Below are 25,564 nucleotides of genomic sequence, written 5' to 3' on the forward strand. Positions count from 1 at the left end.
GGGCGACCTTGAAGCGTGAAGGTCAGGAATCTTCTCCGGGTGCTCCTCCTCCCACGTTTGCAGGCGCCTATCAACGTCATCACAGCATCCCAATGGCAGTATTCTCGACACGAATATCTCGAGACTCAAGAAGGCTATTCTGGATAAAAATCATTCGCGTTATTCTCATGATTATTGTAATCCTCATGTGTGTATGTTGAACTCCTTTCGCACAGTACGTAGCCAACCTTGCTATACTTCCTAAAAAGACTAGAATAGTCATCCTATGCAGAGACCGGTGCCTGCCAATAAATGTGTAACTTCCACCCTCGAGCTCAGATAAGAGCCGTCAAATGTATATTTGACAATGGTGACACTTTGCTTTGTGTTTCTGGATAAGGTTAACATATAGGTTGCATTTTGCATTCAGACAGATGACTATACAGGAATACAGCTTCTGACCTTCAAGTGTGCATAACGTTCATTTTATTTAAGCCGAGATGCCATTCATTAATGTGAATGGAAATAAGCTCAAATATACGTTTTATGAAAGTATACCACATTGATGAAATTTATGGTGTGCATTATTGAAGGTCTGTGAACTTTATAACAGTCTTCCCAGCAAGTGAAGAAACTTGTGAAGCATTTCTAAAACACTTTATATAAACAAGGTTAATGTTTTAATGGTATCTGTGAAAGCAGAGGATGGAGCTCTTTTTTCATCAGCGGAGTACGGTGCCACACTCCTCTTACACAGCAACTCTTTGAGTTTATGGATCACGCAGAGATCGTAAAACTCTGCACGCCCGACTTGCAGGGCAGCACTGTGGTGTCTGTAAGAGCGTTCATTTTGATCTATGCACGTAGTCTTCAGTCTCGGTGGTGCTTTGCTGGGTAAATATTCTAATGAAATATGGATGATGAATGTTAGCAACTGCTCAATCTGCTGTGTGTGTATATATATTTACATTTCTGCTCTAATTTGATGCGTGAGAAGGGGAGATCCATTTTTCACTTAATGGGAACCAGTCTTTCCAAAAAAAGACTGCAGTATAGTGGCTGTACAAATATACTTACAGCTTTGTTGAACAGCACCGCTCACCTTCATTACAGTGTAGATAACCCATGTATATCGGTTCACCAACATTGATCTGTTGTTCACACGTTACTAAGGTTGTGGTTATGGTGGTGGAGACAGAAAAATACATTCTCATCCCCACAGTCCACAATTGTAATGCGAGATTGTGATCTTTGCAGGTCTTTCTCCGGCTCAGACCACCTTGCCTTGCACATGAAGAGTGTTGTACGTGTAGAGGCGTTACGGGAGGGTGACACGCGGTTGTGTAACGGTGGCCACAAACACGTCCGCTATGGCCACCACCCTGGGGGACTGTGGGGGACGCTGTGATCACTCCCAGCCCCGCCCCTCAGTGAGGGACAGTATAAAAGGTGGGACCCGGGGAGCTGAGGTTTAGTTCGACTCAAGCAAGATGAAGAGCCAGTGAAGAACGAAGACCGACTAGCCAGACCCTGGAATTCCTTTGGCCGGGCACAGCAAGCCAGGGTGTGACACCAGAGCCAAGAGGGCCGATGTCCTTCTGAGGGCCGGGCACAGCAAGCCAGGGTGTGACACCAGAGCCAAGAGGGCCGATGTCCTTCTGAGGGCCGGGCACAGCAAGCCAGGGTGTGACCCCAGAGCCAAGAGGGCCGATGTCCTTCCAAGGGTCGGACTCGTGTGGCTGGTGATCCGGACCTGCGCCGAAGCTGGGCCAGGTCAGACAGCCTCCTGAGAGAGGACCAGGATAGAGGGAACCAGGGAGCTAGCATGGGCTAAGGCTCGGGAAACGTCTCCCTCTGTAGAGTGCGGGCGAAGAGGCCGTTACCTCTTCAAGTATCAGATTAGCCACTGTAGAGTGAAGTGTCTGTAATAAATACGTGTTGCCTCCGAAGAATAAGTCTCCGTCGTCAACAAGGCCACTACACTTGCACAGCCACTTCTGGAGTTGCTTGAAAGAGCCATTCTTACCTAATAGACAGTTCTTCACCTTAACACAGGGGATTATTTTTGGGGGTTATATATAAATGTTGTGTCGTTAAATCTGCCACCACCCGGCGCAGCCAACTAGTAAGGTTTGTCACGTAAACAGAAGACGCCAATTCGTCACTAGTACAGCTCACGCCGGTGTGTTGGGGAGCGAAGCCACAACGTTAACGATCTGAGTACGACTTGGCATGTTCCATTTGTGACGAACCTTACAAATTGGTTGTGTCGGACGGTGGCAGGTTTCACGACACAGTTACGTATTCACGCGATCAAAAACCCAATAAAACCCACGAGGATGATATTTTGGTTTAAGGCTTTCGTGACTGCAGAGATTTATATTCTTGGCTCTTTTGGTAAAGTCACCACGTAGAAGGGAAACAATACAACCAAGAATAAGAATGATATTGGTCGCGAAAGCCGACGTGTTAAACAGTTCTTCACCACATTTCAATAATTCAGCAATGTATTTTAATCTCTCAAAGGTAAACTACCATATATGTAAATGCAGAAATACATTTTTCACAAGACTGATTGTTTGAGCTCTTGTTCGTGATTTGGCTAAGATCTTCATCTTGGCTACACTTGAGAATCTGGTTTAACTTTGCACGCTCGCCTGGGTTTGAATCCAGGATCGGCGGTGCTGGGCTCAGTCATTTGACGCAGCATTACACCTCCAAACCACCTGTCGACTTTCTCATTTATTTTTCTTTATTTTTCAACCTGCGTGGTGACTTTACCGAACAAAACCAAAGAGTATGAATCCTTGCAGTCACGAAAGCTTAAAATCTAGAACAAAAAAAAGTCTACTTTCTCTATGAGAAATGTCAGGTGGGGCTTAAACTTCTGCGATGAGGAGGAAGCAAAGCCCTTCCGTGATGCCGTGGAGGATAAGCTGCGACCTGAGGCACCAGAAGAGCCGTGAGGGCACTTTTGTTGCCGAGTTGGGGACGGGGATGCTCACGTTGACAAGTCAGCGGTGGACGTTCATGTGGTCTGAGCAGGTTAGAGTAGGTTGCACGTAAAACATCGCATCCCGTGCCTTATTAAAATACTTATTATTAAAAATACTCAAATGCTACCATGTAACATTTTTATAAGCGAAAAACTTTTAATAATTCTTGAGCTGCTTGTGTTCTGAATGACGTGACGGGTTGTACATATGAGTGAAATGGCCGGCATCTGTAAATAGCACTGGGGGGAAATGAGAGACTGATAAAAATGACAATGATGTCACTGCAGATACAGATAAAGGAGGCTGTGAAAAAAGAATCACATTTGTACATTACATGTTACGTGCCTAAAGTGGTGTTCTAGGATGGACCACCGAAGTGGGCTTGAGAAAGACACACCGCTTTAAGCGATGGTCGAGGCTGCTGATGGAATGGTAGCCAAAGCAGAAATGACTCCCTCAAGGATTATCACCATGGACGTGGAGTAATGTGAAACGATAACGCGCAGGCATGAGATGGATGGTATTAGCATCATCGAAAGACCATGTGGAATTGTAACGGCGTGGGAATGATTTCATTCAGCGGTGGATATTTCTGAGCTGATGATGTTGTTAATATTGCTCTGATATTAAGTGCATGAATATGCACTTATAAAACAGTCTGCCTCAGCAGCAGGCCAAGGCTTTCCCACCTGATGATGGACGCTTGTGTTGCGCCCGAAACGTCGTGATTTATTTTATTTTATACCTACTAAGTGACTTTACCGAAAGAACCATAGAGTATGGCTCCCATAGACTTCAATGTTAAAGTCTCCCATAGACTTCAATGTTAAAGTCTCCCATAGACTTCAATGTTAAAGTCTCCCATAGACTTCAATGTTAAAGTCTCCCATAGACTTCAATGTTAAAGTCTCCCATAGACTTAAATGTTAAAGTCTCCCATAGACTTCAATGTTAAAGTCTCCCATAGACTTCAATGTTAAAGTCTCCCATAGACTTCAATGTTAAAGTCTCCCATAGACTTCAATGTTAAAGTCTCCCATAGACTTCAATGTTAAAGTCTCCCATAGACTTCGATGCTAAAGTCTCCCATAGACTTCAATGTTAAAGTCTCCCATAGACTTCAATGTTAAAGTCTCCCATAGACTTCAATGTTAAAGTCTCCCATAGACTTCAATGTTAAAGTCTCCCATAGACTTCAATGTTAAAGTCTCCCATAGACTTCAATGTTAAAGTCTCCCATAGACTTCAATGTTAAAGTCTCCCATAGACTTCAATGTTAAAGTCTCCCATAGACTTCAAAGAATATGGACACAGTAACCAACCTTATTTATTCACTCTAAGCCCTGCGCAGTTTTAATGAAGGTTATACCTGATTGTAAATCAAATGCGACATCATTTAATTTCAAAGGCACGAACCAATAATGCTAATAAATAACAATGCAGGAATATAGATGAGTTCAAAATGAAAATGTGTTTTTTCTTTGCTAGCTAACTGTATGAAAAATTACATCTGTTGAAGAAATAAATTACTTGCTCAAAGGATTAAATCACCTTCCATTATTCAATGTGCATCTCAGATTACTGTTTCTGTGACTAAAGACAATGCAAGTGATCATTGCTGAGATTTGTTGCCAAGATTTGTTCCACTTGCTTGTGTACAGTATATATATATATTACTTTAATGTTATTGTTTAAATAGAACGAAGACGTCGTAATGACCCAACGCCACCTATTTCACGGCGTGACTCCACAGGTGAGCCAGGTGACAGGTTTAAGTCTTCTCGACGATTGCCTTGACCTTTGCTAAGATTAGCCAAATAAGCTGATTCTTTACTCATCCATCCCTCGAAGTTGGCTGTATCACTTGGGGTAGCTAATACCCACATTAGAATGAGCCAGCACCGTTTTTAATGACAGACAGTAAAATGGAATGATGGATTGATCCATTGATATCAATATCGATTTCGCATTTAATTAAGCATGCATTGAATCGAATATGAAAACAATCGATTATTTTTATCTGAATGTTTATGCAATGGGCCCAAATTCACTACAATGTTATAAAAAACGGATAGATGATTTTATTTAAATTGCTGCAATTCATCTAATCACGAGGTGCAACTAGTGACATCATTGTTACACCTACATCAGAGAGCCACCTTGCATTTTTTGTTTCACTTAATTTGGATTCGACCAACTCTGAGAGTGAGATATAAGTAGCACATGTCAGATGACTGACACGCATTGAACTGCTCTAATGGAGCACAGGAATGTGCTGGTTAAGTGTGACCTCTTGAAGAGATGCCAGAAGATATTCTCGTGGTGTTTCTTGTGGCATCTTTACTAATTGAGACATCGATCTGCTGCCAGTAGGAATTTCCCTGCCTTGTGTATTGGCTTCGATATTACAATTCGGAACATAAATAGTTAAGCATTCAGAAAAATAGTAAAATAAAAAATACAACTGCACATTAAACATGTGCTCAGACACATTTGGCTAATCAGGGTGGAGTCTAAGGTGAAACTGGCTGTTTGCTACTGGAAAATTGATTAAGTAACTGTACTCTTTGTTTTACTGTAACCATCTCTGCGTAAAAACAAATTGCATTGTCTAAGGGTATCAGCTTTCCCTGTTCCTTGGCTGTTTGCTCAAAATGTCACGGTTAGATCCGTGTTGAAACAAATAAGAGACACTGACCTTCAAAATGTCATGGTTAGATTCGTGTTTAAACAAATAAGAGACACTGATCTTCGAAATGTCACGGTTAGATCCGTGTTTAAACACACAGATCTACAAAATGTCACGGTTAGATCCGTGTTTAAACAAATAAGAGACAGATCTTCAAAATGTCACGGTTAGATCCGTGTTTAAACAAATAAGAGACACTGACCTTCAAAATGTCACGGTTAGATCCGTGTTTAAACAAATAAGAGACACTGACCTTCAAAATGTCACGGTTAGATCCGTGTTTAAACAAATAAGAGACACTGACCTTCAAAATGTCACGGTTAGATTCGTGTTTAAACAAATAAGAGACACAGATCTTCAAAATGTCACGGTTAGATCCGTGTTTAAACAAATAAGAGACATTGACCTTCAAAATGTCACGGTTAGATCCGTGTTTAAACAAATAAGAGACACTGACCTTCAAAATGTCACGGTTAGATCCGTGTTTAAACAAATAAGAGACACTGACCTTCAAAATGTCACGGTTAGATCCGTGTTTAAACAAATAAGAGACACAGATCTTCAAAATGTCACGGTTAGATCCGTGTTTAAACAAATAAGAGACATTGACCTTCAAAATGTCACGGTTAGATCCGTGTTTAAACAAATAAGAGACACAGATCTTCAAAATGTCACGGTTAGATCCGTGTTTAAACAAATAAGAGACACTGACCTTCAAAATGTCACGGTTAGATCCGTGTTTAAACAAATAAGAGACACTGATCTTCAAAATGTTACGGCTCGATCCGTGTTCGCGACCTGAGCTCAAAACACAAAAGACACAAGGTGATGATGATGGTGGTGATGATGGTGGTGGTGATGATGGTGGTGGTGACGATGGTTGTGATGTTGACGACGGCGGTGTTGGCGCTGACGATAGCGATGGCGGCGGCGGCGGTGGCAAGGAGCCCGCTTGCAGGCCTGCCTCACGGCTCCGTGTGTCTTGGAGGCAGCGGCAGGCCGTCAACACCGCTGCTGCCTCGTCAGTGACGACCGCACATCTCGGCCAGCGACCTGCGGCCGTGCCTGGTGGCCGCGCCCGTGGCCCTGTGCAGCGCCAGTGTGTGGCCACCGCCCTCCTCCTCCTCGCTCACGACGAAGCCGACCGCGATCGCTGCCTCTCCTCCTCCCGATCCCTCCTCTTCCGACTCTCCCGAGCAAACGTGACGAAGGGCCAAAATGATGACGACGAGGAGGGGGACGATCATGAAGATGATGGTGAGGATGATGATGATCCACGGTAGACCACGTCCCGACTCCTCCGCTTCCTCCGCTCCTCCTGCGAGTGGAGAGAGACGGCGTGGGCAGAGAGCGCGGAGAGAGAGCAGAGAGAGTGGAGAGAGTGGAGAGAGAGTGTGAGTGGAGAGAGATAGAGAGGAGAGAACGTGGAGAGTGGAGAGAGAGAGAGGACAGAGTGCAGACAGATAGAGAGGAGAAAGATAGAGAGGAGAAAGAGTGGAGAGAGGAGAGAGAGAGGAAAGAGTGGAGACAGATAGAGAGGAGAGCGAGTGGAGAGAGAGTGGTGAGTGGAGAGAGAGAGAGAGTGGTGAGTGGAGACAGATAGAGAGGAGAGAGAGTGGAGAGAGAGGTGAGTGGAGAGAGATAGGAGAGAGTGGAGAGAGAGTGGTGAGTGGAGAAAGAGTGGTGAGTGGAGAGAGAGTGGAGATAGAGTGGTGAGTGGAGAGAGATACAGAGGAGAGAGAGTGGAGAGAGTGGAGAGAGAGTGGTGAGTGGAGAGAGAGTAGAGAGAGAGTGGAGAGAGATTGGAGAGAGTGGTGAGTGGAGAGAGAGTGGAGAGAGTGGAGAGAGTGGAGAGTAGAGAGAGAGTGGAGAGAGTGGAGAGAGTAGAGAGAGTGGAGAGTGTGGAGAGAGTGGAGAGAGAGTGGAGAGAGAGTGGAGAGTGTGGAGAGAGAGTGGAGAGAGAGTGGAGAGAGAGTGGAGAGTGTGGAGAGAGTGGAGAGAGAGAGAGGCGTCTCTGCTAGTGGTATGTGAGAGAGAGAGACTCAGCGTCATCGCTGAGTCTCTCTCTCTCTCCTGCCACCCCGGTTACCTTCCACTGTGACCTTGACGGATCGCGACCTCACCAGGCCCGGCACGGAGTGCGGCGAGGTGACGCACCGGGAGCGGCCGTCGCCGCCGCTCCCCCCGGACGGCCTCGCGTGCCGCGGGGCCGGCGTGGCACCGCCGGACACCGCCTCCCCGGCCTGAGGCACGCAGAGCGCCGGGAAGGCGACGGCCGTGAGGCTCCACGGAGCGTCGAGCGCTCTCTCCGCTACACCACCCCCCCCCCCCGGAACGCTCACCGACACGCGAACGCTCACCGACACGCAACGACACGCCCACACGCGTCACCGCCAAGCGGCGGTGACGTCACCGCGGCGCTCGCGCCAGGCCGTGTGCACGTCGAGGCCACCACGTGGAGTGTCGAACGCCCGCGGGCAGGAGGTCACGAGGCAGACCCAGCAGGTGCCACGGTGCCATGGGTCGACTGAGATGCCTGGCACGGTGCACCACCTGTACCCCCTACTGTGCCACTCACCTCATTCTCATCTTCGTAAATGTCACCCACCACCATCACCACCGTCACCACCACCGTCACCACCACCGTCACCACCACCACCGTCACCACCACCGTCACCACCACCGTCACCACCATCACCACCACCACCACCACCACCGTCACCAACGTCACCACCACCGTCACCACCGCCGTCTTTGTCTCCCCCGTGCTAGCGATGTTTACTACAAGTACTCATTAGAGGTTGAGTAGACCTAGGGGAGGCCCAGGACCGGTTCAGAAAATCGCTATCACTGCTGTTGGCTGTGAGCGGGAATCGAACTCAGGTGGTGGTGGTGGCACGGTGGTGGTGGCATGGTGGTGGTGGCACGGTGGTGGTGGTGGCACGCTGGTGGTGGTGGTGGTGGTGACGGTGGTGGTGGCACGCTGGTGGTGGTGGTGGTGGCACGGTGGTGGTGGTGGTGGCACGGTGGTGGTGGCACGGTGGTGGTGGTGGTGGTGGCACGGTGGTGGTGGTGGTGGCACGGTGGTGGTGGCACGGTGGTGGTGGCGGTGGCACGGTGGTGGTGGCACGGTGGTGGCACGGTGGTTGTGGTGGTGGTGGCACGGTGGTGGTGGTGGCACGGTGGTGGTGGCACGGTGGTGGTATGGTGGTGGTGGCACGGTGGTGGTGGTGGCACGCTGGTGGTGGTGGTGGTGGTGACGGTGGTGGTGGCACGCTGGTGGTGGTGGTGGTGGCACGGTGGTGGTGGTGGTGGCACGGTGGTGGTGGCACGGTGGTGGCACGGTGGTTGTGGTGGTGGTGGCACGGTGGTGGTGGTGGTGGCACGGTGGTGGTGGCACGGTGGTGGTGGTGACGGTGGTGACGGTGGTGGTGGTGGTGGCACGCTGGTGGTGGTGGTGGCACGCTGGTGGTGGTGGTGACGGTGGTGACGGTGGTGGTGGCACGCTGGTGGTGGTGGTGGCACGCTGGTGGTGGTGGTGGTGGCACGCTGGTGGTGGTTGTGGTGGTGGTGACACGGTGGTGGTGGCACGGTGGTGGTGGCATGGTGGTGGTGGTGGCACGGTGATGGTGGCACGGTGGTGGTGGCATGGTGGTGGTGGTGGCACGGTGATGGTGGTGGTGGTGGTGGCACGGTGGTGGTGGTGGCACGGTGGTGGTGGTGGTGGCACGCTGGTGGTGGTGGTGACGGTGGTGACGGTGGTGGTGGTGGCACGCTGGTGGTGGCACGGTGGTGGTGGCACGGTGGTGGTGGTGGCACGCTGGTGGTGGCACGGTGGTGGCGGTGGCACGCTGGTGGTGGTGGTGGTGGTGCTGGCACGCTGGTGGTGGTGGTGGCACGGTGGTGGTGGCATGGTGGTGGTGGTGGTGGCACGGTGGTGGTGGTGGTGGTGGCACGGTGGTGTTGGTGGCACGGTGGTGGTGGTGGTGTTGGTGGTGGTGGCACGGTGGTGGTGGCTGCACGGTGGTGGTACGCTGGTGGTGGTGGTGGTGGTGATCGTGACACAGCGACTGGGTACCTCTGCGCACTTGTAGTCGGGTATCCCGGACGACGAGGGCGTGACCTGGGTCGCCCCGGCCGTGACCTGGGTCGCCCCGGCCGTGACCTGGGTCGCCCCGGCCGTGACCTGGGTCGCCCTGGCCGTGACCTGGGTCGCCCCGGCCGTGACCTGGGTCGCCCCGGCCGTGACCTGGGTCGCCTCGGCGGGGCCAAGCCTCACGTCTTCCGGGTCTGGCGAGGAGGACAGACGACAACCCCCCGCTGAAATCTCGATTTGAAGCTTTCGTGACTGCAAGGATTCATCTCCTTTGGTTCTTTCGGTAAAGTCACCACCACGTAGAATGAGAATAAAATAATAAATCGATAAAATAAAATAACGCAATAAAATTCTCACGACGTTTCGGGCACGACACAAGCGGCCTTCATCAGGTGAAGGGACGAGACTGTCTGGACTGATGCTCCTGTTGTTTGTGGAGTGACTCATGCAGCTGGAGCTCCAGCGCTGTCCTCCAGACAGTCTCGTCCCTTCACCTGACGAAGGCCGCTTGCGTCGTGGCCGAAACGTCGTGAGAATTTTCATCGCGTCATTTTATTTCATCGATTTATTATTTTCATTCTCATTCCACGCGGCGGCGGCGACTTTTACCGAAAGGACCGAAGAAGACGACCGCCCACTTACTCGCGGCCAAGCGGCGCCGTCCGCTCGCGACGTCCCCCCCGAGGAGCCGCCGGCGGAGGAATCCGCAGAGTCGCGGGGCTCTCGGCGTGTCCCAGACGTCCAAATCGGGGTCGCCTCCACCTCGTCTCGCGGTGACGACGACGACGACGACGATACAACGAGGTGGAACGGGTGGCACGAGGTGGGACGGGGTGGAACGACGATACAACGAGGTGGAACGAGGTGGAACGACGATACGAGGTGGAACGGGGTGGAACGGTGTGGAACGAGGTGGAACGAGCCGTCGCGCCCACCCCCACCGGGATTCCCCCAACGCGCGACGCGCGAGAGGCGACGGTTTAGCGCGAGGAAAGTCGTCCCCAGGCGACGTGGGTTCGACGCCTGGGCCAGGGCATCTCTCCTGCCTCGTAGCAGCAACAACAACAAAACAACAACAAAACAACAACAAAACAACAACAACAAAATAACAACAACACAACAACAATAACAAAACAATAACAACACAACAACAACAAAACAACAACAACAACTCAAATAGTACAACACACCATTCCGTCCCGGGATGCCACCTATTGTAGATGCCACTGGTTCTTCACGTTCTGCAGATGTAGAAGCCACTGGTTCTTCACGTTCTGCAGATGTAGAAGCCACTGGTTCTTCACGTTCTGTAGATGTAGAAGCCACTGGTTCTTCATGTTCTGTAGATGTAGATGCCACTGGTTCTTCACGTTCACTAGATGTAGATGCCACTGGTTCTTCACGTTCTACAGATGTAGATGCCACTGGTTCTTAATGTTCTACAGATGTAGATGCCACTGGTTCTTCACGTTCTACAGATGTAGATGCCACTAGTTCTTCGTGTTCTGCAGATGTAGATACTACTGGTTTTTCATGTTCTACAGATGTAGATGCCACTAGTTCTTCGTGTTCTGCAGATGTAGATGCCACTGGTTCTTCACGTTCTCCAGATGTAGATGCCACTGGTTCTTCACGTTCTGTAGATGTAGAAACCACTGGTTCTGCACGTTCTGTAGATGTAGATGCCATTGGTTATTCACGTTCTGTAGATGCCACTGGTCTTCACGTTCTGTAGATGTAGATGCCACTGGTTCTTCACGTTCTGTAGATGTAGATGCCACTGGTTCTTCACGTTCTGTAGATGTAGATGCCACTGGTTCTTCACGTTCTGTAGATGTAGATGCCACTGGTTCTTCACGTTCTGCAGCTATAGATGCCACTGGTTCTGCACGTTCTGCAGATGTAGATGCCACTGGTTCTTCACGTTCTGTAGATGCCACTGGTCTTCACGTTCTGTAGATGTAGATGCCACTGGTTCTTCACGTTCTCCAGATGTAGATGCCACTGGTTCTTCACGTTCTGTAGATGTAGAAACCACTGGTTCTGCACGTTCTGTAGATGTAGATGCCATTGGTTATTCACGTTCTGTAGATGCCACTGGTCTTCACGTTCTGTAGATGTAGATGCCACTGGTTCTTCACGTTCTGTAGATGTAGATGCCACTGGTTCTTCACGTTCTGTAGATGTAGATGCCACTGGTTCTTCACGTTCTGTAGATGTAGATGCCACTGGTTCTTCACGTTCTGCAGCTATAGATGCCACTGGTTCTGCACGTTCTGCAGATGTAGATGCCACTGGTTCTTCACGTTCTGTAGATGCCACTGGTCTTCACGTTCTGTAGATGTAGATGCCACTGGTTCTTCACGTTCTGTAGATGTAGATGCCACTGGTTCTTCACGTTCTGTAGATGTAGATGCCACTGGTTCTTCACGTTCTGTAGATGTAGATGCCACTGGTTCTTCACGTTCTGCAGCTATAGATGCCACTGGTTCTTCACGTTCTGTAGATGTAGATGTCACTGGTTATTCACGTTCTGCAGATGTAGATGTCACTGGTTCTTCACGTTCAGTAGATGTAGATGTCACTGGTTCTTCACGTTCTGCAGATGTAGATGCCACTGGTTCTTCACGTTCTGTAGATGTAGATGCCACTGGTTCTTCACGTTCTGTAGATGTAGATGCCACTGGTTCTTCACGTTCTGCAGCTATAGATGCCACTGGTTCTTCACGTTCTGTAGATGTAGATGTCACTGGTTCTTCACGTTCTGCAGATGTAGATGCCACTGGTTCTTCACGTTCTGTAGATGTAGATGCCACTGGTTCTTCACGTTCTGTAGATGTAGATGTCACTGGTTCTTCACGTTCTGCAGATGTAGATGCCACTGGTTCTTCACGTTCTGTAGATGTAGATACCACTGGTTCTTCACGTTCTGTAGATGTAGATGCCACTGGTTCTTCACGTTCTACAGATGTAGATGCCACTGGTTCTTCACGTTCTGTAGATGTAGAAGCCACTGGTTCTTCACGTTCTGTAGATGTAGATGCCACTGGTTCTTCACGTTCTGTAGATGTAGATGTCACTGGTTCTTCACGTTCTGCAGATGTAGATGCCACTGGTTCTTCACGTTCAGTAGATGTAGATGACACTGGTTCTTCACGTTCTGCAGATGTAGATGCCACTGGTTCTTCACGTTCTGTAGATGTAGATGCCACTGGTTCTTCACGTTCTGCAGATGTAGATGCCACTGGTTCTTCACCTTCTTCAGATGTAGATGCCACTGGTTCTTCACGTTCTGCAGATGTAGATGCCACTGGTTCTTCGTGTTCTGCAGATGTAGATGCCACTGGTTCTTCACCTTCTGCAGATGTAGATGCCACTGGTTCTTCATGTTCTACAGGTGTAGATGCCACTGGTTCTTCACGTTCTACAGATGTAGATGCCACTGGTTCTTCACGTTCTCCAGATGTAGATGCAAGTGGTTCTTCATGTTCTGTAGATGCCACTGGATCTTCACTATCTGTAGATGTAGAAGCCAGTGGTTCTTCACGTTCTGCAGATATAGATGTCACTGGTTTTTCACGTTCTGCATGTGTAGATGCCACTGGTTGTTCACGTTCTGCAGATGTAGATGCCACTGGTTCTTCACATTCTGTAGATGTAGATGCCACTGGTTCTTCACGTTCGGCAGATGTAGATGTCACTGGTTCTACACGTTCTGCAGATGTAGATGCCACTGGTTCTTCACGTTCTGCAAATGTAGATGCCACTGGTTCTTCACGTTCTTCAGATGTAGATGCCACTGGTTCTTCACATTCTGCAGATGTAGATGCCACTGGTTCTTCGTGTTCTGCAGATGTAGATGCCACTGGTTCTTCGCGTTCTTCAGATGTAGATGCCTCTGGTTCTTCACGTTCTGTAGATGTAGATGCTACTGGTTCTTCACGTTCTGTAGATGTAGATGCCACTGGTTCTTCACGTTCTGCAGCTATAGATGCCACTGGTTCTTCACGTTCTGTAGATGTAGATGTCACTGGTTATTCACGTTCTGCAGATGTAGATGTCACTGGTTCTTCACGTTCAGTAGATGTAGATGTCACTGGTTCTTCACATTCTGCAGATGTAGATGCCACTGGTTCTTCACGTTCTGTAGATGTAGATGCCACTGGTTATTCACGTTCTGTAGATGTAGATGCCACTGGTTCTTCACGTTCTGCAGCTATAGATGCCACTGGTTCTTCACGTTCTGTAGATGTAGATGTCACTGGTTCTTCACGTTCTGCAGATGTAGATGCCACTGGTTCTTCACGTTCAGTAGATGTAGATGTCACTGGTTCTTCACGTTCTGCAGATGTAGATGCCACTGGTTCTTCACGTTCTGTAGATGTAGATGCCACTGGTTCTTCACGTTCTGCAGATGTAGATGCCACTGGTTCTTCACCTTCTTCAGATGTAGATGCCACTGGTTCTTCACCTTCTGCAGATGTAGATGCCACTGGTTCTTCATGTTCTACAGGTGTAGATGCCACTGGTTCTTCACGTTCTACAGATGTAGATGCCACTGGTTCTTCACGTTCTGCAGATGTAGATGCCACTGGTTCTTCACGCTCTGCAGGTGTAGATGCCACTGGTTCTTCACGTTCTCCAGATGTAGATGCCAGTGGTTCTTCATGTTCTGTAGATGCCACTGGATCTTCACTATCTGTAGATGTAGATGTCACTGGTTCTTCACGTTCTGCAGATGTAGAAGCCAGTAGTTCTTCACGTTCTGCAGATATAGATGTCACTGGTTTTTCACGTTCTGCAGGTGTAGATGCCACTGGTTGTTCACGTTCTGCAGATGTAGATGCCACTCGTTCTTCACATTCTGTAGATGTAGATGCCACTGGTTCTTCACGTTCGGCAGATGTAGATGTCACTGGTTCTACATGTTCTGCAGATGTAGATGCCACTGGTTCTTCACGTTCTGCAAATGTAGATGCCACTGGTTCTTCACGTTCTTCAGATGTAGATGCCACTGGTTCTTCACGTTCTGCAGATGTAGATGCCACTGGTTCTTCGTGTTCTGCAGATGTAGATGCCACTGGTTCTTCGCGTTCTTCAGATGTAGATTTCTCTGGTTCTTCACGTTCTGTAGATGTAGATGCCACTGGTTCTTCACGTTCTGTAGATGTAGATGCCACTGGTCTTCACATTCTACAGATGTAGATGCCACTGATTCTTCACATTCTGCAGATGTAGATGCCTCTGGTTCTTCACGTTCTGTAGATGTAGATGCCACTGGTTGTTCATGTTCTACAGATGTAAAAGCCACCACCGCCATCTATTGCGTGGCGGTTGAACTTACAACTCTCGTTCCGAACAGGCAACTGGACTTACAAACAGGTTTGAGCGTCTCTCTGAACGTTCAAAAGTCAAATGTTCATAGGTAGTGGTAGTCTCTGTGTTTAATTTGACCTTAACCCAATAAGATGGTCCGTCAGGCATGTATTTTCTGTTGTGCACATCACACACATGTCTGTTGTGCACGTCACACGCATCCCTTGTGCACCGGCATCTGCCTGGTGTCCCGTGTACTCACAATGCAGCCCCACGTGGATCGTCTCCGAGGCAAAGGCCTCGCTCCTGCCGCCCGGCATCGTGTAGTTCACCACGCAGCGGTACCCGGCTCCCACATCCTGCTCCTCCGGTTTGTAGCTCAGGACGGATGTCACGGCGAAGGTGCCGTTGGCCTCCGTCGCTACCGTCCGCGTCACTTTCACGTCTAGCCACGCGCACGCACGCAAAGACAAAGATCCCCCGTGTGGACTTCAACAGACCGTTGGGACAAGTGCTGTTAGCGAGTGGCAGCCCGGCACGACACGCGAGGGGGTGGGCGGCCAGCACCACGCCCTGCCAGCTTTGTCCCCGCGGCGCTAGCGATGTTTACTCACTGCACCACGTAATAGTATACACTACGCAATACACGGCACTATAGCAGACGTATTCACCAACAGATACATTAACCGACAGATACATTCACCAGCAGATATATTCACCAGCAGATACACTAACCAACAGATATATTCACCAACAGATACATTAACCAACAGATACATTCACCAGCAGATATATTCACCGGCAGACACATTAACCAACAGATATATTCACCAGCAGATATACTTACCAGGTGATGGCAACAGGGGCAGGGAAGCCTTGTACCAGGTGATGTGGGGCTCTGGGTAAGCGTTGTGCACGAAACATTTACCAATCTGCACGAGAGGGAAACAGACCAACACACACAACAAAGAACCCCTGTATAGCCTTAACAGACTGTAGGGGCAAGTGCTGTTAGCGAGCACCTATAAAGGCCGGAACGGTACACGAGGGGGTGGGTGGCCAGCACCACGCCCGACCGCCTTTGTCTCCCTAGTGGCAATGTTTACACACCGCACCAGGTACTCATTTGAGGCTGAGTCGACCTAGGGGAGGTCCGGGACCGGTTCAGATAATCGTCACTGGTGTTGGCCGTGAGCGGGAATCGAACCCGGATCGCCAGGTTCATAGCGCAGTGCGCTAACCGCTACACTACCGCTCCTCACTCACACAGAGACACTCACACAGAGACACTCACACAGAGAGACACACATAGAGACACACAGAGACACTCACACACAGAAACACACACAGACCAACACACACAACAAAGACAAAGAACCCATGTATAGCCTTAACAGACTGTAGGGGCAAGTGCTGTTAGCGAGCACCTATGAAGGCCAGAACGGCACACGAGGGGGTGGGTGGCCAGCACCACGCCCGGTCGCCTTTGTCTCCCCGGTGCTGGCGATGTTTTTACGCACCGCACCAGGTATTTGAGGCCGAGTCGACCTAGGGGAGGCACAGGAACCGGTTCAGATCATCGTCACCGGTATTGGCCGTGAGCGGGAATCGAACCCGGGTTGCCAGGGTAGTAGCGTTATCCACGTCGGGATCGAACCCACGACCTCCTGCGTACCAGGCGAGGTAGTCAACATCCCCCTAACCAAAACTAAACCACGTTTGAATCTACGCACGAATCGGTGGCGTCTACAGCACAGCCGTTGGCGTGCGGCCGTTTTCGCGAAGGGGACGCCGTGAAGGTTAAAAAAAAGAACAACCCTTAAATGACCGTCAGCGGACGGCGCAACAGGAATTTGAAATAAAAAAATGTCAACGTATTCTAGATTTAAAGCTTTCGTGACTGCAAGGATCTCCATACTCTTTGGTTCTATTCGGTAAAGTCACCACGTAGGTAAAAAAGTAAAACAACAAAAAATCACGACGTTTCGGCCACAACACAAGCGGCCTTCATCAGGTGAAGGGATCAGGCTGTCTCGAGGACAGCGCTGGAGTGAAACACAGCCACGCTCAGACCACGAGACAACCTGATCCCTTCACCTGATGAAGGCCGCTAGTGTTGTGGCTGAAACGTCGTGATTTTTGTCGTTTTACTTTTTTACCTACGTGGTGACTTCACCGAATAGAACCAAAGAGAATGTCAACGTAGGCCAAGGGCTCACCTCGTGGCGCTGTCCGTTGAGCAGCACGGGCCGCTTGCTCGCCGTCACGGCCACCGTGGGGGCCGCTGGAAGGGAAGCGAGGGGAGGGGCCGTCCCGTGCGTCAATTTGTCGCGGGGCCGTCATCGGCCACTTGCTCCTGAGTCCGACCTCACTCCGAAATGTGGCCGGGTAGTGCGTCATGTATAGTAGCAGCAGTGTGCACGCCGTGCAACACGTGTGGAATCGACGGGAGTGAAGTTGGACTTACGGGCAAAATAGACTAACGAACGTGGACCCTCTGGATCCCGGCTTGTTCGTATGTGGGTAACGTTCGTAAGAAGTAACGTCGGTAAGTAGTAGAGACCACGCAAAAATGTTCGCGAGTGAGTCACTGCAGTAACGTTCGTAAGTAGAGGCGTCACGCAGTAACGTTCGTAATGTCCACTAAGGAGTCTCCGTAGCAACGTCCGTAAGTAAGGGGAGCCCTCGTAATGTCCACTAAGGAGTCTCCGTAGCAACGTCCGTAAGTAAGGGGAGTCTTCGCAATGTCCACTAAGGAGTCTCCGTAGCAACGTCCGTAAGGGGAGCCCTCGTAATGTCCACTAAGGAGTCTCCGTAGCAACATCCGTAAGTAAGGGGAGCCCTCGTAATGTCCACTAAGGAGTCTCTGTAGCAACGTCCGGAAGTAAGGGGAGTCCTCGTAATGTCCACTAAGGAGTCTCCGTAGCAATGTCCGTAAGTAAGGGGAGTCCTCGTAATGTCCACTAAGGAGTCTCCGTAGCAACGTCCGTAAGTAAGGGGGGTCCTCGTAATGTCCACTAAGGAGTCTCCGTAGCAACGTCCGTAAGTAAGGGGGGTCCACGTCGTAGGGGACGTCCCCCCCCCCCCACTGCGCATCATTCTAAAGTGAGTAGCCCCGACCGTGAGCTCGCTTACAAAACAGCCGCACTCTTGTGGTCGCCTCTGCCACGCCGGCCCGCCCCGCAAACACCTGGCAGATGAAGTCTCGCTCATCCGCGACCACCGTCGCGTCCAGCGCCAGGGCGGAATCGTCGCGTTGGGCATCAATGCGGTCCGTGTAGCCGGTATCCGCGTCGGCCACGAAGCGTCGTGAGTCGCGGTACGATATCCTCACTCGCGAAGTTGTCGAAATCTGCGCCGGGGGGGGTTTTGGCGACGGCGGTCGGGCGTATGACAGCGTGGTGAGTCTATGGGTAGCAGTGGTGAGTCTATGGGTAGTGGTGAGTCTATGGGTGGCAGTGCTGAGTCTATGGGTAGTGTTGAGTCTATGGGTGGCAGTGTTGAGTCTATGGGTAGCAGTGTTGAGTCTATGGGTGGCAGTGCTGAGTCTATGGGTAGCAGTGTTGAGTCTATGGGTAGCAGTGTTGAGTCTATGGGTAGCAGTGTTGAGTCTATGGGTGGCAGTGTTGAGTCTATGGGCAGCAGTGTTGAGTCTACGGGCAGTGTTGAGTCTATGGGTAGCAGTGCTGAGTCTATGGGTGGCAGTGTTGAGTCTACGGGCAGTGTTGAGTCTATGGATAGCAGTGCTGAGTCTATGGTGCAGTGTTGAGTCTATGGTGCGGTGTTGAGTCTATGGGCAGTGTTGAGTCTATGGTGCAGTGTTGAGTCTATGGGCAGTGTTGAGTTTATGGTGCAGCGTTGAGTCTATGGTACAGTGTTGAGTCTATGGTGCGGTGTTGAGTCTGTGGGTAGCAGTGTTGAGTCTATGGGTGGCAGTGTTGAGTCTATGGGTAGCAGTGCTGAGTCTATGGGTAGCAGTGTTGAGTCTATGGGTGGCAGTGTTGAGTCTATGGGTAGCAGTGTTGAGTCTATGGGTAGCAGTGTTGAGTCTATGGGTAGCAGTGTTGAGTCTATGGGTGGCAGTGTTGAGTCTATGGGTGGCAGTGCTGAGTCTTTTGCTCACCGTACGTATCCGCCCATGACAAGTGGAGGTGTGCGGGGGGGTGGGTGGGGGTGGCAGTACTCACGATGTACCACTGGGTGACCACGCCGCTAGCCACGGAGACGTTGTACGTGCAGGGGACCACCAGAGGGCGTCCCAGTTCCACCTCGACCAGCGGCCTCACGGAGATGGAGATCGCCGCATGGCCACCTGCTACGATCACCGCACGCAGACTCCTAGTGTAGTGTATAGTGTAGTGTATAGTGTAGTGTATAGTAGTGTATAATGTAGTGTATAGTGTAGTGTACAGTGTAGTGTACAGTGTAGTGTACAGTGTAGTGTATAGTGTAGTGTATAGTGTAGTGTATAGTGTAGTGTACAGTGTAGTGTATAGTGTAGTGTATAGTGTAGTGTATAGTGTAGTGTAGTGTGTAGTAGTGTATAGTGTAGTGTATAGTAGTGTAGTGTATAGTGTAGTGTATAGTAGTGTAGTGTATAGTAGTGTAGTGTATAGTAGTGTAGTGTATAGTGTAGTATACAGTAGCGATGCCCCCGCTGTGTGCTGCGGTGTGACGACGTACACGATGGCGATTATCACCTTGCAAGGAGAAGGAGGCGAGGAGGAGGAGGAGCACCACCAGACACCATGGCAACATTTGGTCGGCACCGTCCTCGCCGCAGATTGTGGAGCCGTCAAACCACCGTGGCCTTCCCGTCGCTAGTCCTAGTGTAAGTATTAAACGCGACGCATTTCACGATACAGGTCGAGCGGTCCTCCACTCATGACGGAGATGCGTTACGACGACCCTCATCGCAGGTCTAAAATATCGTTAAGTCTAAGATGGCCCTAGCCTACCCGGGAGTCTTAAAGAATGGTGAAAATTTAGCAAGACAGAGTAATTTACAGTACCGTACTGTGTAAACTATATACTGTATTGCACAGTAAAATTCAAAGTAAAAAACAAGGTAAATTCTTAGCCTACCTATGTGAACTGCAATTTCATAGAAAGTGTTTTCAGGAAACAATCCTCTGCTATAAAAACTTTTAACATGCATTAAACGTATGTATCGTAGTAACCCTAAAATGAAATCGCTAAAGCTATGTTATCATACACGCATTGAACGTATCGTAACGTATCATATTGTACTGGACTCACCAAGATTCTGTCCGTCGTCTGCACACTTGAATGATGTTAGGTTGTTGATGGCCACATTAACTTAGTTGTTGGAAGAGGAGGATGGCGATGATCAAGTTACAGTCTCGTACCTCGTAGCACGCTGCTGCGTTTGCCTGCCGCGCACAATTAAAAATATTTTGCTATTTTGTCATATTGCTATCGCCATCGTAACTGTGGTGCCACCACAGCGGAGCAACTCCGCCGGCTATACCCTCTCCTCGCACCCCCCTCCCCATCCCACGAACGCACGCACGCCCCACTAAACACCCGCATGTACCCCTGTAGGGTTGCGAGGAGGGATCACCTGGTGCGATGGGTTTTCACCCGAGGACCCCACTAGCAGGGACGTTCCACGGTTTCCCCGGACCAGGAAATTGGCCGAGCCCCCCAGACCGGATTACATGGCGCCCCCCCCCAAGAAGGGGGCATAGAGCTTTACAGGCCGGCCGCGATGAAGCATACACAGCACGGGGGGGTGGGACCTTCAGCCAGTACCCAGCGGTAGGGTAAACAGTGGGGTGGGAGGGAAAAGCCCCTAGGCAGATAAGAAGTTGACTTAAGTTGGAGGGAACGAGGGGATTATCGATGAGTCAACGGCGAGGAACGCAGGCACAGAGACAATGGGAAGGGGGGGGATGACGCGACCCCCCCCCCCCACCCAACGGCCAGAGCGCTCAAAACGTCCGTAAAGAGGATTCGATTGGATGCGCAGGATGACGTCATGTGACCCGGGGGTTAAGGGGCTTTGGAGACATAAGGGGGCCGGAGGGGCGGATTGAATCAGAGTTCTTCTGGAGCGGCGGGAGAGACCAGCCGTCCTCAGCGTCCGTTCGACGCCTGCAGGGTGGAGCTGGAAACGGTCGGCCAGAAAAAGTCCCCGAGGCGAGCATCTTCCCCAGCCCCCATCGGGCAGCTGAAGAGGTGAGTGGGTACGGGAAAGGGGGGCCTATTCAGTCAGCTCGAGCTTGGGGGATAGACGCACTCTGCGACGGGTAAGTGATAGGAGGAAGGGTGCTGGCTGGAGGGGGCCATAAACGGGGGTTCACTATTCGCTCCGGGAAATAAATCTTAGCACAGACTGACGCTGTGACGCGTGGTGCCATGTGTGCGTCTGTGAAGAGCGGTGGGAGAGCGGTCGGCGCAACGACGGTGTGTGGGTGACTTTAATCGGCATAGGCAAGACGTGCACGAACACAAATAAATAATTAATTAGAGGGACGCTTGAACGCGCCCGCGAGCGTAGCGCGCAGAGAGTAATTAATTATTGATTCCGAGCGCCGTTGGCTTGACACAATGGCTTAGCAGAAGTAATTAATTAACTCTAAACAGCCGGCCAGTCAAACCATTACGTCATCCACGCGGTTAGGCCACACGGAGTGGGGGAATCACGCGGCGCCTAATCAACCCCTAGGCGGGCTGGGCCAGCCGCTAGCTATGTCGGTCCGAGAGACACAAACGCGGAGGGGACGGGGGTGGGGGAGGCAAACACCCCCCCCCCGCGCGTGGAGGGGGAGGGGGGTACCAGCCCCCACCCATTAGACGTGGCGCCCCCCCCCCGCTCGTGGTGAGTGAGATCAGCCCCCACGTAATGGGGAGTGGGGAGGGGGGCACTAGCCCCCACATAACATCTAAATATCGTAAGTCGGACCGTCGTAAGTCGGGGACCACCTGTATAGAGACCACACACACCACACATTATGATAGAGAACACATTATTATTTATATAGAGACCACACACACACACACAACACATTATTATTATAGAGAGACCCCCCACACACACACATATTCTACAAACAAAATGAAGGTACCCCCATGGGTTCTCCCTTATCAGTGGTACCAAATGTTTTCAATGAGAAATTTGAAACAGATGCCATCCAGCCATCCACCCTACGTCCTTCCTTGTGGAAGAGATACGTAGATGACACTTTCGTCATTTGGCCGCATGGCCTGCCAGCACTGAACCATTTTTTCAACCACATAATTTCCATACACCCATCCATCAAATTCACCATGGAAGTGGAGAATGACGATAAGCTACCATTCCTGGATGTTTTGATCGAGGAGAGGCCTGATGGCTCATTGGGACATTGCATCTGCAGGAAAGCCATCCACACGGGTTCCTTTCTAAAGCCTGATTCCCAACACCATCCGGCCCAGAAGAATTCTCCCATTAAATCACTACACTATAGGGCAACACTGCATCTCCGACCAACATCACCGAGCCAGTGAACTGGAGCACGTACACAAGGCCCTCAAGGTGAATGGATACTCAGGCCGCACAATGAACGGGACGGATGAACGAGACGAACAGGAACAGGAACGAATGGGACTAATGAACGGGACGGATGAATGGGACGAACAGGAACAGGAACGAATGTGACTAATGAACGGGACGGATGAACGAGACGAACAAACAGGAACAGGAACGAATGGGACTAATGAACGAGACGGATGAACGAGACGAACAGGAACAGGAACGAATGGGACTAATGACCGGGACGGATGAACGAGACGAACAGTAACAGTAACGAATGGGACTAATGAATGGGAGGGATGAACAGGAACAGGAACGAATCGGACTAATGAATGAGACGGATGAACAAGGTGAACAGGAACAGGAACGAATGTGACTAATGAACGGGACGGATGAACGAGACGAACAGGAACAGGAATGAATGGGACTAATGACCGGGAGGGATGAACAGGAACAGGAACGCAGCTTTGGCGACAGGCTCCGTGACATCGCGAACGCGGTGGAGGCCGCGAGCGGCGAGCGAGGACGCAGGAGGCGGAACGACGCCGCCATTGACACAAATAAACGCGCGGCGGTGGCGAGATTGGAGATTGTATCGCCGCGGTGAAAACACTACAACTACGACCGCAACAACATCGTCAACAACAACAACGTCGTCAACAACAACATCGTCAACAACATCGTCAACAACAACGTCGTCAACAACATCGTCAACAACAACGTCATCAACAACATCGTCAACAACAACATCAACATCGTCAACAACAACATCGTCAACAACGTCAACAACATCGTCGTCAACAACATCGTCAACAACATCGTCAACAACAACATCAACAACATCGTCAACAACAACATCGTCAACAACGTCAACATCGTCGTCAACAACAACATCGTCGTCAACAACAACAACATCGTCAACAACAACCAACATCGTCAACAACAACATCGTCAACAACATCATCCTCAACAACATCATCGTCAACAACATCGTCAACAACATCGTCAACAACGCCAACAACATCGTCAACAACCTCGTCAACAACATCGTCAACAACATCGTCAACAACAACAACATTAACATCGTCAACAACAACATCGTCAACAACGTCAACAACATCGTTGTCAACAACATCGTCAACAACAACATCGTCAACAACATCAACAACATCGTCAACAACGTCAACAACATCGTCGTCAACAACATCATCGTCAACAACAACAACATCGTCAACAACAACCAACATCGTCAACAACAACATCGTCAACAACATCCTCAACAACAACAACATCGTCAACAACATCGTCGTCAACAACAACGTCAACAACGTCAACAACAACAACGTCAACAACAACATCGTCAACAACAACATCGTCAACAACAACCAACATCAACAACAACCAACATCAACAACATCGTCAACAACAAGAACGTCAACAACATCGTCAACGACAACATCGTCAACAACAACATCGTCAACAACATCAACAACAACATCAACAACATCAACAACATCGTCAACAACAACATCGTCAACAACAACATCGTCAACATCAACAACATCGTCGTCAACAACATCGTCAACAACATCAACAACAACATCATCAACAACAACATCAACAACATCGTCAACAACAACATCAACAACAACAACAATGTCATCAACAACATCGTCAACAACGTCAACAACATTGTCAACAACAACAACATCGTCGTCAACAACATCGTCAACAACATCGTCAACAACATCAACAACATCAACAACATCGTCAACAACATCGTCAACAACATCAACAACATCGTCAACAACATCAACAACAATGTCGTCAACAACATTGTCAACAACGTCAACAACAACATCGTCAACAACATCAACGACGTCGTGAGCGGCCACAGAGAGTGGCGGCGGGACGCTCGGAGCGAGCGGAATCCGAGCAGCGACAGCTGAAGATGCCCCAAGTAGCTCAAGGAGTTGGGGGGTTGGGTGGGAGCCCGGATTGATGGCAAAGGTAGGAGCTGAATCAGACGTCAAAAATATACAGCAGCAGCAGGCATTGTCAGGGTCTGGATAGAACCCACAACCTCCTGTAGACCATGCGAGGTGGTCAACATCTCATAGCCACCGTGATAATGATGAGAGACAGACTACAAATATACAGCAGCAGTAGCAGGCATCGTCAGGGTCTGAATAGAACCCACGACCTCCTGCCTACCAGGCAAGGTAGTTAACATCTCATAGCCACCATGATGATGATGAGAGACACACAGACTATAAATATACAGCAGCAGCAGGCATCGTCAGGGTCTGGCTAAAACTCACGACCTCCTGTATACCAGACGAGGTAGTCAACATCTCATAGGCACCGTGATGCTGAGAGACACAGACTACAAATATACAGCAGCAGCAGGCATAGTCATCGTCTGGATAGAACCCACGACTTCCTGTATACCAGGCGAGGTAGTTAACATCTCATAGGCACCGTGATGACAACAACAACCACAAGACAACTTTAGATTAAGGCCATCAGTCTAACTAACAACAAACAGTGACGAGGTGGGGGCAAAAAAATCGCAGACGTTAGCTGAATGTGTGTCGGGGGAGGGGGGTTGGGGAGAAAGTTAATGAGTTTATATTTAAACAGACTTTGTTGTAACAACTCCGCCACCACCGCCACCACCACCGCCGTGAACTTCACCGCAATGCTGAACTACACGCGACCTAAGGGACCGCGGTGATTTGCGGCTCAGCGTCAGTTGCTGGACAACACGCGACCCACAGGAAGTGCCCCCCCCTCGAGGCTAAGGGACCGCGGTGATTTGCGGCTCAATGTCAGTTTCTGAGCTCCACGCGACCCCAGGAAGTGGCCGCCCCCCTCGAGGCTTGCCGCGACCTAAGGGACCGCGGTGATTTGCGGCTCAACGCGACTTGAGCGTGGACAATGAGAACCAA

General features: G+C 50.1%; 1 protein-coding gene across 2 annotated transcripts; it reads right to left on the minus strand.

The window, feature by feature from the left end:
- Nucleotides 1–6,182: 6,182 nt before the first annotated feature.
- On the minus strand, nucleotides 6,183–25,347 carry LOC142915346 (basal cell adhesion molecule-like). 2 transcript variants are annotated; one of them, XM_076061181.1, is made up of 11 exons: nucleotides 25,259–25,347; nucleotides 20,336–20,469; nucleotides 19,777–19,902; nucleotides 19,264–19,388; nucleotides 18,212–18,428; nucleotides 17,296–17,360; nucleotides 15,924–16,008; nucleotides 15,339–15,521; nucleotides 9,743–9,954; nucleotides 7,754–7,907; nucleotides 6,183–6,982 (listed from the first exon to the last, which is right to left on the minus strand). In XM_076061181.1, the coding sequence occupies exons 3-11, from the start codon at nucleotides 19,832–19,834 to the stop codon at nucleotides 6,687–6,689; spliced, it is 1,395 nt and encodes a 464-aa protein (XP_075917296.1). In that variant the 5' UTR covers nucleotides 19,835–19,902; nucleotides 20,336–20,469; nucleotides 25,259–25,347; the 3' UTR covers nucleotides 6,183–6,686. The 2 variants fall into 2 exon arrangements, with proteins under 2 accessions (XP_075917296.1, XP_075917295.1); XM_076061180.1 differs by having other exon boundaries at nucleotides 19,264–19,391.
- Between the last annotated feature and the right edge of the window lie 217 nt (nucleotides 25,348–25,564).

Source organism: Petromyzon marinus, unplaced genomic scaffold, assembly GCF_048934315.1.
Source record: "Petromyzon marinus isolate PM22_M1 ecotype Great Lakes invasive population unplaced genomic scaffold, UKy_Petmar_22M1.pri1.0 PM_G_Scaffold_3, whole genome shotgun sequence".
NCBI lineage: Eukaryota > Metazoa > Chordata > Hyperoartia > Petromyzontiformes > Petromyzontidae > Petromyzon > Petromyzon marinus.